This window comes from Numida meleagris, chromosome 1 (assembly GCF_002078875.1).
Source record: "Numida meleagris isolate 19003 breed g44 Domestic line chromosome 1, NumMel1.0, whole genome shotgun sequence".
NCBI classification, from domain to species: Eukaryota; Metazoa; Chordata; class Aves; order Galliformes; family Numididae; genus Numida; species Numida meleagris.
This window is the reverse complement of record NC_034409.1, coordinates 12,796,933-12,812,724: the sequence shown is the minus strand read 5'-3', so window position 1 is coordinate 12,812,724 and position 15,792 is coordinate 12,796,933. Positions and strand designations below refer to the sequence as shown.

The 15,792-nt window shown below is 43.9% G+C and overlaps 1 protein-coding gene and 1 long non-coding RNA gene across 4 annotated transcripts in view; one reads left to right on the top strand and one right to left on the bottom strand.

Moving 5' to 3' along the window:
- LOC110392357 overlaps positions 1 to 9,915 on the bottom strand; it is a 39,032-nt gene extending 29,117 nt beyond the window's left edge. Inside the window, exon 1 of the long non-coding RNA XR_002434327.1 lies at positions 94 to 9,915. This is a non-coding gene — a long non-coding RNA (uncharacterized LOC110392357). The remainder of the gene's footprint in view (positions 1 to 93) is intronic.
- SLC26A5 (solute carrier family 26 member 5) overlaps positions 6 to 15,792 on the top strand; it is a 36,555-nt gene continuing 20,768 nt past the window's right edge. Inside the window, exons 1-2 of one of the 3 annotated variants that reach the window (XR_002434321.1) lie at positions 6 to 150; positions 14,313 to 14,520. Coding sequence is in view for 1 of the 3 variants with exons in the window: in XM_021384544.1 (XP_021240219.1) it covers positions 14,366 to 14,520 (155 nt within the window). In the remaining 2 variants the exon portion in view is untranslated. Of the gene's footprint in view, positions 151 to 14,312; positions 14,553 to 15,792 lie in introns of those variants that run through there. The other 2 variants (XM_021384544.1, XM_021384545.1) reach the window with 2 other exon arrangements.

Sequence of the window (15,792 nt, the reverse complement as noted above, 5' to 3'; positions counted from 1 at the left end):
GCCGCGCCCGCGGCCGCCCACTGCCGGCAGGAGGAGGGGCGGGGGCCGGAGTTGGCTGCCCGCCGCCGCCCGCCCCGTGCCCCAGGCGCTCACCTTGGGTGCGCGGCCGCTGTGCCGGGCCGGGAGGCTGCGAGGAGGTAGCGGGCGGAGGTGAGCGGAGCGCGGGGGGTTGTGGCCGCAGGGGGACCCCGCGCCGAGGGGCAGCATCGCCGCGTGTCGCTCCCTCCCGGTGCTCTCCCGGTGCCGCTCGGCCGTCCCCGAGCCGGGAAGAGCCGCAGGTTTCCGCTGAACCCCCTCGCCCCGGCCGCCTCCCCGCCAGCCCTGCGGTCGCTGAGGGGATGTGGTGAGCTGCGGGACGAGCGGCGGTGTGCGGGGCGCGGGCGGACCCGCGAACGTGAAGGGGGGAAGCGGCGGAGGCGGGGGGGGGTCCGTCATTTCCTCGTGTGCGCCCGTTACTGCGGGCCGCGTGGCTCCGAGCGGCCGTGCGAGGAGGCATTTAGCGACGGCAATAGCTGCTTCGCTTCGCAGCGCTAGTTTCAGCCCACAGGTCTTCCCAACAGCTCTATTATCTGTGCTTTATCCCGTGTTCTGGCAAAGGGCGGAATCGTGCCTTTGCCTCTCAGCATTTCTCAACTTCCAGTCTGAGAGCTCTAGGAACGTTCAGAGCCCATCGAAGGGATGAGGGGAAGCCACGGCAGAGCGGGCGGCCCCGCTGTGTGCGCCCTGCTGCGGGCTGCGCTGCTGCACCGCGCCCCGCCGTGCCACTGGCCCAGCGGCTGCGGTTAGATAGTAGTAAAATATGGATAGATAATAATGAAAAAAGTGCTCTTACTGCTGTTACTTAGTGGTGACTCAGCAGAAAGTGCCTTCATGCTTCTTGTATCTATTGCAGTTGGTTGGATGGGGAAGACTGGGTCTGGACCTGGGTCTCGCCGCTGGCTTGTTTTTATATCTTTTTTTTTTTTCCTGAAGTTTTTACGAAAGAAGACAGTGATTTGCAGAAAGACTTCTACCCAGTGCATAATAGAATGTGTTCTGAGTGAACAGATGTCTTTATTTATGTTACAGAACTTTTGTAAGTAGTATGCTGCTTTATCAGCTGCTGTAGAAACAATAAAGGTAAGGTGATTAATGGTACAGCTTCAGACATGAGGCTCACGTGGAATGAACTCGCTGGAGATCAGCTCTGCTATCGGGGTTCCTCAGGTAGTCATAGTCCCATTTTGCCATACTTGGTTTATGGCAATTCCCCGTGTTCTCAGGACAAGGGATACTTGTTTCAGTACTGCTTCTAGCAGTGTTTCTGAACTGAACTGTTTTATTGGTTGATATGCAGTGCACTGCCAAGCATCTCTGAAATGGAAGGAGTGTAGGGAGAAAGTGGAGTTTCGCGCAAGCAGAGCAACTGTTGGTAGCTGATAAAGCATGTTGATTTGAGATAGCATATACCTTCTTTTATAGGCCTTGGCTCAGCAGTATTGTGCTAAAAGCTTCATGAAGCTTAAAATTAGATTTGTGGGGGGAAGTGGGGCAATACTGGGATATTGATGGAATCACATTTCAGTGAAGGAAGGCTCCAAGTCCAACAGGAAAAAATCTACCGATAATTCAAGGCTTGAGCTGTGATCACTACACCATACTACTGCTGCCTGAGTGATCTGCCCGGAGTTGGTGTGCTTTTGTTAGTCATGCTGCACAAAATTCTGTGGGCAGGGTAAGTTTGCTCTCAAAGCTTGTTTAATATACTTAGAGTTTAAAAAGGTAAAGGTGGCTGAGCACGATACTGGGAAATCTGTAGCAAAGAGTGAACTCTTCCCAGCCTTTGCCACTACTGACCCAGGTTGTCTGAGCTGGGTGCTTGTTTAGGTGCTTGTTTAGGGGCCTGTTGGGTTCTGGCTGTCAGATCTTAAAGACTTAGGGCACTAAGCAGCCATCAAGTGTTGCTGTGGTTCAAATCGTGTCTTTAGCGCATTGCTCCCCAGAGGTCTAGCATTTTGTCCCTGACGGTGCTGAAATGTTCCAAAAGCACATAGGAACATGGTTATTATTTAAGATGACACTGAAATCTTGCAGTGCAGAGGCACAGACCTAGCACCTGCCTTTGAAAGCTCTGTTCTTTTGCTAATAACATGAGAAAGACATGCATTTTTTTTTCTGTTCAGTTCTATCTGCTTTGACTATTATTGTGGTATAGACCGTTGTTGTCTTAAACTGTTCTTGATTTGGACTCTAGCTGTGGCCTGTGTGAGACACAGGCTTTGTCTGCAGCCCGTGGTCCACCTGAAGAAGCACGGTGTCTTTTGGTTTGTCTGCTCATCTCCTTAAGCCTCTTGCTACAGAGGAATCTGGGGTCTGGAGCCTTCTGCTTTTCTGTGTCCCAGGAAACTTTCCCCCTAAGGAACACAAGCCTCAGTGCTAGCTTTTGATGTTGTGAGGCTGTTGTTGTTGTCTTGATTTCCTTACACAGGCTGACCTAGCTGAGCTGGTTATTCAGCTTTGGCTGTGGTTATGTCAGTTGCTGCTGAGCTGGGGCTGTAGCCCCGTGAGGCAGTAGCAGCTATAAGTAATGTAAGCTTGACAGGCTGCAACTAGAATCATTTGGGGAAATGCTGAGGCCCAACTGTGTCTGATTTATGTAACGGGTAGCTAATAAGGCTTAATGTGCCATTGTCTCCGAGTCTCCAGTTTGAATACACAGTGACTGAAGCGTTTATGTTGTGGTAACTTTCCTAGCTACTACTTAAGTGTATCCAGACAGTCTGTGGTAACTTCAGACCTTTAGCTGAGTAATACAAGAACAGTGGATCTCAAGGAATAACGCAACTATAATGACAGTGTGTCTGTGCATGTACAGTAGATGTCAGTTTGACTACTGAACTCGAGTATACAAGATCCCTAGGAACAGTTTGAGTTATTTCAGCTGCCCATTCTTCCTCCTCTGGCATTAACACACAGGGAGAAAGCCATCAGGGCTTTCATTCCCTCTGATTTCTTACACCACCTCTGCAACTCCAAAGTAGGTTGCCCTACTGTCGTTTGTTCCCCCATTAATTTACATGAAGGTCACTTCCCCATGACCCAACATTTGCATCGTTCTGCATGTGATGAACTGCTGCCTGCTGATTTTTCTTACGTTTCAATGCTGATGGAGTTTTTCCATAAGAACTTGTTCTCCTACAGCAAATGTTTTTCTACCCAGTGGTTTGATCAATCTGTAACTTTAAGCAGAAGTACACACTGTAGCTAAAGTTCTCAAGCTCAAATCAACCTATTAATTACCCAGTGAAGTTTAATGAAATAAACGCCATCCTTATCCTGATGTGTATCCTTCTCTAGACCTATTAAACAGTGTAGTGTCCTGATGGGTTGTCTCAGTTGCTGACTAACCTTGTTGATGGTATTTCTACTATTTTATTAGTAGTTATCCATAGCCTTTTGTTCTTCACAAGTTTATCAGCAGAAATATGCAAGCGTTTTAGTTGTTTTCCAGTTTGGTTTGGATTTTTGCTGTTGTGTCTGCATGTGTGGTGTTGTTTTTTTTTCAGCTGATTAGTGTATGTTAATTTATTAGTCTAAACCTGAGTTTCTAGTTGGGCTAGAGCTGATGTCAGAATGTTCATTTTCATTCATTTTGTGGAGATCGGATTCTGTGACAGGGCTGGGGCTTTGGAGAGCTTCTCAAATAATCTCTCAGAACTAAAGCACGGGCAGAACTCTCCGATCAAAATAAGAGTCTGCAGTGTCTGTTGCTTGAAACGTCCTTGCTGGAGTCCAGTCCACCGGGGCTGGACCAGATTAAGGCTTGGCATTATAAAATTTGAATTCTGGGCACCTGGTTTTCATGGAACAGAATTAAAACCTTAATATGCTGTGCGGGATAGAGCATGGGTTGCTGTTCTGAGGTGTCCGTCAGGGAACGCTGCCTGCTCCAGTTGTGGCAGGAGCTCTGCTGGGCTCAGACATGTCTGAGGAGGCATGTGTAAGTCATGGCTGGAACAAAGCCACAGGTCGTTTTCATAGATGCAGGCATTTGTAATACCTTCTTTAAATGCTTAACTTTTGCTGCAGCTTTCAAACCTTTTTGGCACAATGTGCTTGCAGTCCTTTTCTGGAAAAAGTGGGAACTGAGTCCAGCTGCTGCTTCCACACACTGAGGTTTAGCCTCGCATGTCCCGCTCACTAGCGTAGTGCCATAGCTACAGAGTTTTGACTGCAAAATGTTTTTTAAGCCCTTCTTATTTATGTTAAGTTTCTTTATCTGTGGTCTGTTTCACAGTTCAGCGTGGAATTTTGCACTGTACTTATTTACTCATTTTCAGATCTGTAGTATGTTTCCATTTCTTTTTGTTCTCTAGTTTCATGTTTAAAATTGATGCTTATGATCTTTTGGTATTGCAGTGCTCCAGATCCTGCTGTACTTGTGTCCATATAGCTAACAGATGACCTGGGGCTTTTGTATATGTGTTTGTATCGAAGGAAGCTTCTTGTAAGAGGAAGTCAGACCAGAAAATAACTCAATGAGCCTTTATTCATTTTGTTTGATGGTCCTCACCCAGGCACTCGTATTGCTTTTTCAGCTCCTTGGTCATTGTGACCTGTTTGGGTTATTTCTTGAAGGAATCCATTGTGCTGGGAGTCACTTGGAGGACTCTTCTTTGTCCCTACAGACTGACATCTTTGCTGATCTGGTATAGATAATGCTTTGATAGGTGGATTCCTACCCTTCTTGAGTGCTTGAATGATGAGCACCACTATTTTCTTAATCATCTTCTTGCAATATTCATATCTTCAGTTCTACCTTATAAATGCCGCTGATCAATGAAGACCTCACCAGCACCTCTGAAAAATCAGTGCTTCCATAGGCTTGTCAGGTTAAAGTACAGCTGTGAGTGCAGCAGTCTGGCAGGTTATTTTATCGTTCTTGTACTCTTCAGTGGAAAGCCTTCAACGTATGAAGGTATTCATCACAAACTGATAATGAGTCAGTCCGAAACAATTTCTATATGTTGTCCCATCTTAATTGCACTGTTGCGATTGTGGAACCACTTTTTTATGTGGATCAAGATTAGTAGTTTTACTTACGTAGCAGAGGGCAGACACAGAACCATCACACTTACTGTGACGCATTCATTATGTGACAGCTGGTGTTTAAGTTCCCAGGGAGCGTTAGACATTTCTTTTTCTATGAGCTATGTTATCAGCCTCAGAAGAAATGCAAGGGCATAAGGTGAGTCTGCAGGGGCCGGTGTGAAGCACTGAAAAACTTCTGTACAGGTTTGTTACTGTGAATTTTAAATATTTCAGCAAAAAGCGGTATTGCCCACTGCGCGCTGTGGCCTTCGTGCATAACTCTGACGTCAGAAAGTTGAGGAAAGTCATTTCCACTGGCTGGCAATCTCCTCAGAGCATGAGGCAACTCCCTTAAGTACACAGGAGTCAGGAAGACGCTATCGCTTGGATAACAGAATCTGAGCCAAGTAGCAGTTGCCTAAATGAGGGCAGGATTGGTCATAAGTCAAGTCCTACTTGCTGCTCATACAGGATTTAGCTTGGTACCTACTGCACAAACAACATACCCTGAAAAACTGTGTTATAATATCAGCTGACAAGGAACTATCCATTTCTTCCAAACACACATCCTCATGGGAATGCAGAAATTGAACTTCTCTCTCAAAACTATATGAAGAGAACGGCAGCTTGATTAAATAGCTATCAGTACTACTTCCCAAGAGAATATCTGCCTTATGGTGAAGCTCTTTGTTGACTTTTTCAGAAGCAACAGTTGTTTGGGAATTTCTTCAAGCACGGCAGTTGTTGTACCCTGTTCTGCAGAGGGGCAAATCCTTTCCAAAAGCATTAGGAAGGGAGCATCCCTGCAGGATCCTTGGAAGCTTCAAAACCTCTATTAGTTAAATAAGATAGTTACTTCATGCTTTGTTGTCAGCAGTGATACTGGAATATCAGTTTATGCATTCGAAACCCTCTGTTTTCTTCCCTCCTCCCGACCCAGTCATTTATTCCTGTAACTGCAGTGTGATTCACTGTCCTTCAGCTTCCCCTTTGGCTTCAGACGTTTGTGCTATAAATATGATCACTGAAATTATTGTGGTTATAAACAGCAACCTTTTGCTTTTTCTTTTTGTTTGTTTGTTTATTTTTAACTTGATGCAGCCAGTTGGGAAGGTAGTGGTGTGTGTAAACAGGGTTGATGAAGCAATCTATGATAGGTGGACTTGTTAGGTGCTTTCTCCACTGAAGAAAGTGCAGCATGTAACTATACCCCGCTACGTGATCAGGCACTTGTTTGTTGCGTGCTGGTTCCACTTGGCTAGAAGAAGATGGATAAAGAGTGCCAGGTCATGAACGGTTCTAATGTTCAGCTGGAGATCATTGGTGCACCAACGTTACATGCGCTGTGGAAATGATTCTGAGTTAGCTTGGTGTGTATGCTTGATCTTGACCCATGTTTTCTCTTCCGATCAGCACCTGAATGGCCTCAATGAAGCCTGCTCCAAAACAGTTTTTGGCAGTGGATTTTCCCCACAGAAGTGAACCTAGCTAATGGTTACCTGACCTGAGGTGCAAGAAGAGCTGTGCATCCTTATCAGTTGGCTCAAAATAAACAAAGTGGTCATTGGCCATGATATCATTATGATTAACTTATTTGTTTTACTGCCTGTAGCTACTGCTTTTGGAGTTCAAGGGGAATGTTAGGAAGGGGTGGATATTGCAGATTCATACCCAGTGTCACTAAAGCCACAAAACACAAATGAGAATGATGTCCTCGAGAACCCATGTAAATAGGATCAAAGAGTCTGCACTGGAAACAAGCCATCTCTTATCTCTACCTGGCAGGGGAGACCAGTGTTTGCTGCTCAAAGTGCCACAGGTGTCTGCCTTATGTGAAACTGATTAAGCAGCTCAATAACAGGTTTCCAAAACATTATCTTGTTGAAAACAAACAAAAGATTGCTATTTGATAAGAGATAACATTAGATACTAATAAATAAATAAATAATAAATAGTATTGAGTTTTATTTATTTTTTCTCTAAGGAACATGAAGTATAAGATACCTCTTTATGCACAAGGGGTAAGTTTCTTAGTCTTTTTTAATGATCTAATTTGTTACTATTTTCCATGTCAAGGATCTCAGCACCTCACATCTTGTGATTACATTCTTTTCAGTGAGTAAAATATCAGTTTGTTAGGGTAAAATCATGCTAAACTCAGCAGTCTGAGGCAGGTGAGGCTGCTGCTGCTCCATGTCCCCAGGTTCCTGTGAGTACCAAGGCTAGAGACATATTCCCAGCAGGCACACAGAGCGTACACAATATATTTGTATGTATGCATGGGCAGCCACATAGGTTAGGCAGACAGCACCAACCGTCTTGTCCTCCTTCTCTGTTTGAGTAGGATGGAGGTCCACATTCAGAATATGTATAAATTAACAGATATATCCATATATGTTTGTATCTCCAAGGTGCATCCCTCTAGCAACTGTGCTTAGACACTGAGGGTCCTGTTGCTAGCTGCTGCATCCCTGTGTCCCCAGTTGGTGGCAGCTGGCCACGTAACCCCCTGAGGCCTCCTTCAGTTGCTGGAACAAACAGTTATCTGTATACACACATGGTTGATGAAGATTCCCTGGTTCCTGATAGCTGTCCCGCACCAACCCCCAGTGCCCCCGCACCCAGAGTGGGCTGGGACTCCCCTGGCCCCATCACTGATCCCCTGTGCTGCTCTGGGCTTGTGCAGATGGGCTGGCAGCTCCTGTGGTAGAACTGGGAACGGGTGTCTGGAGGAGCTTTTGTCTCTTAAGCAACACCATCTATGCAGGCATCTCAACTTTTTACGTGGAAGAGTGGAAATTTTCTGTCTGAAATCTGCACAGGGATTGGTCCTGATTATTAGGTTTTTTTAAAGACTCCCAAGAAAGTCTCCTGGAGAGCATTTCTTATCTTACCACCTGCACAGCTGTTCTGTTTGGTTCACAAGTTATTTCTAAATTTATGAAGCTTTACCTGAAGGCTGCAGTTCTAAAACATCTACTCATTAGTGTATTTAGTGGGAGTAGCAAAGGAGAAACAAGGATGATAAGTGCAGTCCAAGGAAACTAAGAAAACTCATTCCGTATAACCCCACCCAGTCATTTTACATCTGCTTTGTGCTTGTTCAAAAAATAATTCAATTCTGGCTTGGTATCATTTTATAATTACTTAAGATGATAAGTAAATGGGCATAAGGGGCCTGAGGAATGAGGTCAGAGAGAAAAGAAAGAAATGAGAAGAGTCACTGTTCTGAAAATTGACTCTTGGGACATTAGCAACAGACCTTGCAATAGCTCTGCTTCTCAGTGTACGTTTGGTGGAGCGTGTTTTCTAACCAGTGAATTCCACAAGCCCTTTGGCTGCTTTGGCTGATGGCAGTCCTCTTTGTTTCTAATCATAAAGATACTTAAATACTTGATAAACTTGCAGTTCACGATCAAACTTGGAGTTCCCCAGTACAGATGCATTTCTCTAGTATAATGCTGTATTAGTAATTTCCATCCATGCTTTTCCAACATTTAAAGCATTCTGTGCTTAGCTACCAGAAGGAAGGCTTTCTGCTCCTTTACAACAGGCAGGTCAGTGGATCTGTCATTGAACCCCTTGAGTTATAGTAGGCAGATTCAGGTACGTTCAGGTTAGATACACAAGGTTAGGAACAGAAATGCCCCGTTCTGAAATGATAACTCTCTTAAGGCTGTGATAGTGGTGCAGGACATTGTTCTTCATGTCTCCAGTTTTTTTTTTTTTCCTTCATACATCGTATTTTGAATAGAAGGAACAGGCAAGTATCAGTTGTACGTGTTTGAATATCCACAGTAACCAAATTCAGGTCTTTGCAGATTTGATGGCTGAATTCTCATTTATGTAAACTGCATCAAAAATTACTGTCATCTACAAGATCAGGGCAGATGGCTTTACAGCTCTGCTTTATCACCTACGATTGTGAAGAGAAAGTGCTTGATTACTAGTGATGGTGTTATAAAGTGATATTTGCTTCCCTTTTTTTTTTCTTTGACACCTTGAATTTGATAGTAGCAGTAAAGACATAAGAACAGGTCTTTATCAGTCAGATAAAGAATTGCTAACTTAAGACTTTTGCATACAGCTTTTAGCTACTTTAGCTTAACTTTTATCTGGCTGATAAGATTAATGGCAATGTTTCTTAGCAGCGTGTTAATTTTATCCTTGCTATGAAGTTCAAAGTTCGTCCAAGAACAGTATTCCACTATTAAGTAAGACTCAGAAATGCCAGAAGATCGCCTTTCTCTTCCTCTAGCCTTAGGGTCTGGGAGTTTTCAGAAATCACTGCGTTATGCTGTGTTCTTGTGGGAATGACTCTAGCTATTTTTCGTGTTCCTTGAGCATGCTGGGAGTGAAGGCTGTCTGAATTTCTAAGCCCTGCAAGTCTCTATTGGCAAATCATAATACTGGTGGTCAACAAACACTTGGAGGGACACAGAACTAGTCACAAAAGGCTGCTCTCTGACTCCACAACTACTCGGTGGACGATGTATATTATCTATTGTAATATTATCTTTACCTGCACAGCTGCTTTCCAGATGATTAAATCCCAGCATTTATGGGTGCATGAAGTCATTTCTCCCAGGAGCAGGACTTTGTGCTTCCCTGTATTGAACTCAGTGAGGTCCCTGCCTGCCCATTTCTCCATCCCATCAAGGTGCTTCCGAATAGCAGCACAACTATCTGGTGCATCCACCACTCTTTTCAGTTTTATATCATCTTCAGACTTGCTGAAGATGCTCTCAAGGTCTTCTGTATGTCCCCAGCTTTTGCAATGTTCATAGAATCATAGAATTAGCTAGGTTGGAAAAGACCTACAAGATCACCTAGTCCAACCATCCACCTACCACCAATAACCCCACTAAACTATGTCTCTCAACGCTATATCTAAACGTTTCTTGAACACCTCCAGGGACGGTGACTCCACCACCTCCTTGGGCAGCCCATTCCAGCGCCTGACCACTCTTTCAGAAAAGTAGTATTTCCTAATGTCCAGCCTAAATCTCCCCTGGCGCAACTTGAAGCCATTCCCCCTCGTCCTGTCACTAGTTACAAGAGAGAAGAGGCCGACCCCCAGCTCACTACAACCTCCCTTCAGGTAGTTATAGAAAGCGATAAGGTCTCCCCTGAGCCTCCCCTTCTCTGGACTGAACAATCCCAGCTCCCTCAGCCGCTCCTCATCAGGCCTGTGCTCCAGACCCCTCACCAGCTTCGTCGCCCTCCTCTGAACACGCTCCAGGGCCTCAATGTCTTTTTTGCAGTGAGGGGCCCAAAACTGGACACAGTACTCGAGGTGGGGCCTCACCAGGGCTGAGTACAGAGGGAGAATGACTTCCCTATTCCTACTGGCAACACTATTTCTGATAGAAGCCAGGTTGCCATTGGCCTTCTTGTCCACCTGGGCACACTGCTGGCTCATGCTCAGCCGAGCATTGACTAATACCCCTAGGTCCGTTTCCTCCACACAACTTTCCAGCCACTCTGCCCCAAGCCTGTAGCATTGCCTGGGGTTGTTGCAGCTGAAGTGCAGGACCCGGCACTTGGTCTTGTTGAACCTCATCCTGTTGGCTTCAGCCCAGAGATCTAGCTTGTCCAGATCTCTCTGCAGGGCCTCTCTACCCCCAGGCAGATCGACACTTCCTGCCAGCTTGGTGTCATCTGCAAACTTACTGAGGGTGCTCTCAATGCCCTCATCCAGGTCATCAGTAAAGATATTGAAGAGGACAGGCCCCAGCACCGACCCCTGGGGAGCACCACTTGTGACCGGTCGCCAGCTGGATTTAACTCCATTCACCACCACTCTCTGGGCCCAGCCCTCCAGCCAGCTCCTTACCCAGCAAAGAGTGTACCTGTCCAAGACATGGGCTGCCAGCTTCTCCAGGAGAATACTGTGGGAGACAGTGTCGAAGGCTTTGCTGAAGTCTAGGTAGACCACATCAACAGCCTTTCCCTCATCCACCAGTCGGGTCACTCAATCATAGAAGGAGATCAGGTTGGTCAAGCAGGACCTGCCCTTCACAAACCCATGCTGGCTGGGCCTGATCCCCTGGTTGTCCTGCAAATGTTCATGTACCTGATCCTGCTCCACTTCAGATAAGTTTTCCTTGCTCCGGACTTTCCCACTAGTCTCAAGGACTAGGGTTGCTGAAGACTGATTTTACCGATAGAAACTGAGGCAAAGCTAATCATTCTCCATGTCCTTTGTCACCGGGTCCTTTGTCCTTTTCAGTCAAGTGCCCATGTTTTCTGTAAACTTCCTCTTGCTGCTGCTGCACCTGTATCTCTTGTTGTTGCCATTCATGTCTTTCTCCAGGTTCAATTCCAGGCGGACTTTGGCTTTCCTTAACCTGTTCCTGAACGCTCAAACAGCATCTCTGTATTCTTGCTGGGTCGTCTATTCTTGCTGCCACATCTTGTATGCTTTCTCACATACGAGTTTTTTCAGGAGCTCCTCAGTCATCTGCACAGGCTTTCTACCATTCTTGCTTCAATTTCTGTTCATTGGAATGGACAATTCTTGAATTGACAATTCAAGATCTTTGACAATCAGCCAACTCTCTAGGATCCTTCTTTCTGTGACCATATCCCATGGATCTTCTGAAGCCTGGGACTGTGATTCAGCTGTATGTCTTGTTCCACTCAGGATCCTTTTAGTGAAGCACTGAAACAGGTCGCCCAGAGAGGTAGTTGATGCCTTGTCCCCAGAGACATTCAAGGTCAGGCTGAACAGGGCTCTGAGCACCTGATGTAGCTGTAGGTGTCCCTGATCATTGCAGGGGAGTTGGACCAGATGACCTTTAAAGGTCCCTTCCAACTCAAATTGTTCTATGATTTGATGATCCTGAGCTCCCTTATCTCATGGGCACGGCAGCCAAGGCTTCTCCCAAGCTTCATGTTCCTGACAAGTTCTTCCTTGTTGGTAAGAATCAGGTCCAGCAGGGCACGTCCCCTTGTCAGCTTCTCCCTCACTTTTATCAGGAAACTGTAATCACTGCACCCTAGGAAGCTTCTGGGTTGCTTGTGCTCTGTTGTGTTACATTAGGGCAGTTAACATTTCAGTTATTTTAGAATTCATGCCTGTCTCACTGTCTGGAGCAGAGCAAGATGTGAAATGGGAAGTGGTATTTGTGGGCAGGTAGACTTTAGTGCAGAAAAAAAGTGCTACAAATGTGTATTTGGCCGCTAACGTCTTAATATGGAAAGTGATTGCTTGCAGTATACGATAAGGTGCATCTGGTAACATGAAGATGGGAAAAAAAAAGTGGGAATTGCGGGTAGAATAATCCTGTTCTAATGCTGACTGGACCCAGATCTGAGAGTTACAGTTTGGTAAACAATAATATGAGAAAATAAAATGTAATTCAGACTTCTTAGTGACTTGAAGCTATGTAAAGATGGGAAAGAAGCTTAAAATGCATTTCAAGAGTACAAAGGTAACAAGCTCTGATAGCACCTTTGATGTGCCACTGTTCTTGTAAACCCGTTTTTGATGTCTTATTTCATGCAATAAGGCTGAAGTAAATCTTAAATGTGATGTAAAGGAAAATTACAATTTCAGTAAAATATCCTTTTGTGACTGTATATGGAAAACCTTTCTTACAAAATAATGAGAGCTGAAGAAATGCCAGGCCAGATCTATTCTTGAAGGTAGAGAACACTGAGCCCTGGGTGGAAAATTCTAGCACCTTTGTCAGACTAAATGCTCTGGGAGTAAGGTTGGTGCTAGGCAGACTGTATTTGCTGAATCAGAGCATTGGACCAATCGTAGTTAGCTTTGAGTGTTTAGGTGGAGCTTGTTTAATTTCTGTGCACTAACCCTTTTCTAGGAATGTATTGATGTACGGTCAAAAACTAAGCACCTCTGGGTTAGCTCCCTTGGTTAAAGGCAAACGCGTGCTTAAATGCCTTGCTGGACTTCAGCCCAAACACCTAGTTCACAATTAGGGCTTTTTCCCATTATTTTAAGGTATCAAACCAAAAGTAACATCTCTACCCAGATTAGAATAATCGTGGTAAGATTCAGTTTAAAATACATGTATTGTTTTGTTATTAATTCACAGCTTGTCAAAAACATCAATGTCATCTCAGATTCTAGGTTGCAGGAATTTAACTGAAATCTGTCTTTTATTTTTAAAGGCAGTATGGAACTCAGTTTTTGCTAGGCTTCTCTTCACTGTATTTGTGTGTGCTTTCTGTCGTCAAATGTAGTGCTAGCCAGCATCCCTGCTTAATGATACCTCAGTTCTGTCATTTTGCTTCTATAAACATGGGGTACAAAATGACCAGGGGTATCACCCTGGGGAGAAGAGTCCTGGAGAACTCTGAATTATGAGTCAGAGTTCAGATTATGAATAACTGTGATTCAGAGTTACATTTATAGAAGCAGCCACCACATGGCTAAGTAATTAACAGAGTATGGCCTAAACATGTTCAGATGTTTATGGCAATGGAACCCCATTTTAGTGGGTGCAGGACTGAGAACAGCAGTATCACAGAATCATAGAGTCATTAAGGTTGGAATAGACCAATAAGACCATCTAATCCAACTGTCAGCCCATCACCACCATGCCCACTAAACTGTGTCCCAAAGTGCCACCTCTCCACGTTTCTTGAACCGCCACCTCCCTGGGCAGACTGTTCCGATACCTCACCACTCTTTCTGCCACCTGAGGAAACCATGCTTTGAAACAACAGTTCCTTGAATGCAGTGAATTGTACGTCCTCCAGATACTTGCTGTCTGGAAAAAGAAGCCTCTGAAAGAGGGAAGAGAAAGCAGGGTGGATAGGTGCAGGAAGCACTGGTTATCTGGAAAAGGAAGTAGCTTTCTTATTGTTAAAGCTGAAGTTCTGTGTTTTGGAGATGGGTGTGCTGCTTTGTGAGTAAGCAGCAATAAAGCAATCTCTCTTCGATATTCACATTTCCTTTAGAAACTGAGGAGGAAGAGAGCAGATAAGCATGAGCATACCCTTCCATTTTTGCGTTTCTGCAATTATTTACAGAGTAATTAATGCAAAAGTTTTCTTTACCTAGGAGAAGCATAAAAATAATGGTTTCCCTGTGGTAAAGATAATGAGTATAATCTATTTATTTACTGTTACTGATCATCTAATTAGTGTTTTTAAACTTCGCTCACAATTCTGGTACCTGGCTCGTCAAAGTACACTCTTAGGAAGGAAATTCTAAATGAGAGGTTCAGACAGTGACGTTCAGTGACCAAACTTTTTTTCTCTACCTCCAGGTTTTGCTGTGGAGACTGTAGAGCTGTTCTTCCTTGATTCAGTGAGATCAGCTATGGAAGATGCTCAAGCAAGTGAAGTGTGTCTTGAGCAAAACCAGAACTATTGTGTGGAGAGACCAATATATAACCAAGAGATCTTGCAAGGACAGCTGCACAAACGAGAAAGAACACCTCAGACTTTGAGGCAGAAAATTGAGCACTCTTGTCGGTAGGATTTTGCACCTCATGTTGATTTTATTGGTTAGAACCATTCTAATTCTCTTTTCTTTTCATGCACATAGGTGGTAATTCCTTCAAAGAAGTCTAAAAGATAAAAGCAGTAGTTATAGTTTGATTATTCAGCAAGACTGTGATGAAGTTATATATGTGTTTTTATATGTAAATATGTAACTATATTACAAACTGTTGGATAAATTAGTTGAATTACCTTCATCAAAGTGAAAGGGAAAAATATGCAGGATAGGAATGTGACACATGAATTCATAAGACCCAGAAAAGCATCCATCCTTTTTATGTGGAAATACTTACAGCCAAATTTGCACTTCACATGAGCATTTCATGGAAGAATTGAAGTACATGACAGCTGTGCAGAACTTAAATGATTAGCCAAATGAGGATTTAATAGAGCTACTTTTAGCTTTTAACTAACTGCACTGCAAGCTAAGTATCAGCTGGTTACATATAAAATGCTTTTAACTGTGCAACTCTAGCTTTGTAGTGCCAGAGGATAATAAAGAAAAGCTTCTTCTAGTATAAGTAAGTTTTCATTAGCATTACATTTATCAGTGCTTCATTTGCAGAGTTGACTTTTTTCCTTGCTGTAATGTTGTTCTGCCTGACTACTCGTCTGTTAAATATTTGTGTCCCTATGATTTGATGCTTAGAGATTTGCTTTGGTTAATTGACTATTCTAATGATAACGGCACCTAATTCCACTCCAAAAGAATGTATCTGTCCCAGATAAAAATTATGTAGATCAAAATCTACAGAGCAGAGTGGATTTTAAGAAGTGTGAGTGACTAGTTCCTCCCTCACTTCAACAATAAACTTCTTCGCTATGTCATTTAGTTCCATGACAATTTGGGATTATTAACAAATTTCTGCAGTTCTCTCACGGTTCCTTTGCACAGAGAAGCATTTATATGCTTCCAGTGTTATATTTTTACACCTTTTACACAAGGTTAAACTTTCTTACCACACTGGAATCAACATATGATGCATGGCAGTGCTGGATTGAGAGATATATTTCTTGGCTCTATTCGTTTGTCTTGAGTCAGGGTTTCAAAAAGTTAGTAACTCTGCTAAAAGACACAAGGGTCAGTATTGCTGACTTCAGTGCCTTTCCTTTCAGGGTAAAGGAGGACTGTATTCTCAAGTAGCCTTAAAATTAGCCTGTCGGTAACAGTGATAGTAAAAAGAACTAGTAACACAATTTTTTTGTGTATGTAATACACAAAAATGTAATAATGTCAAAAGTTAT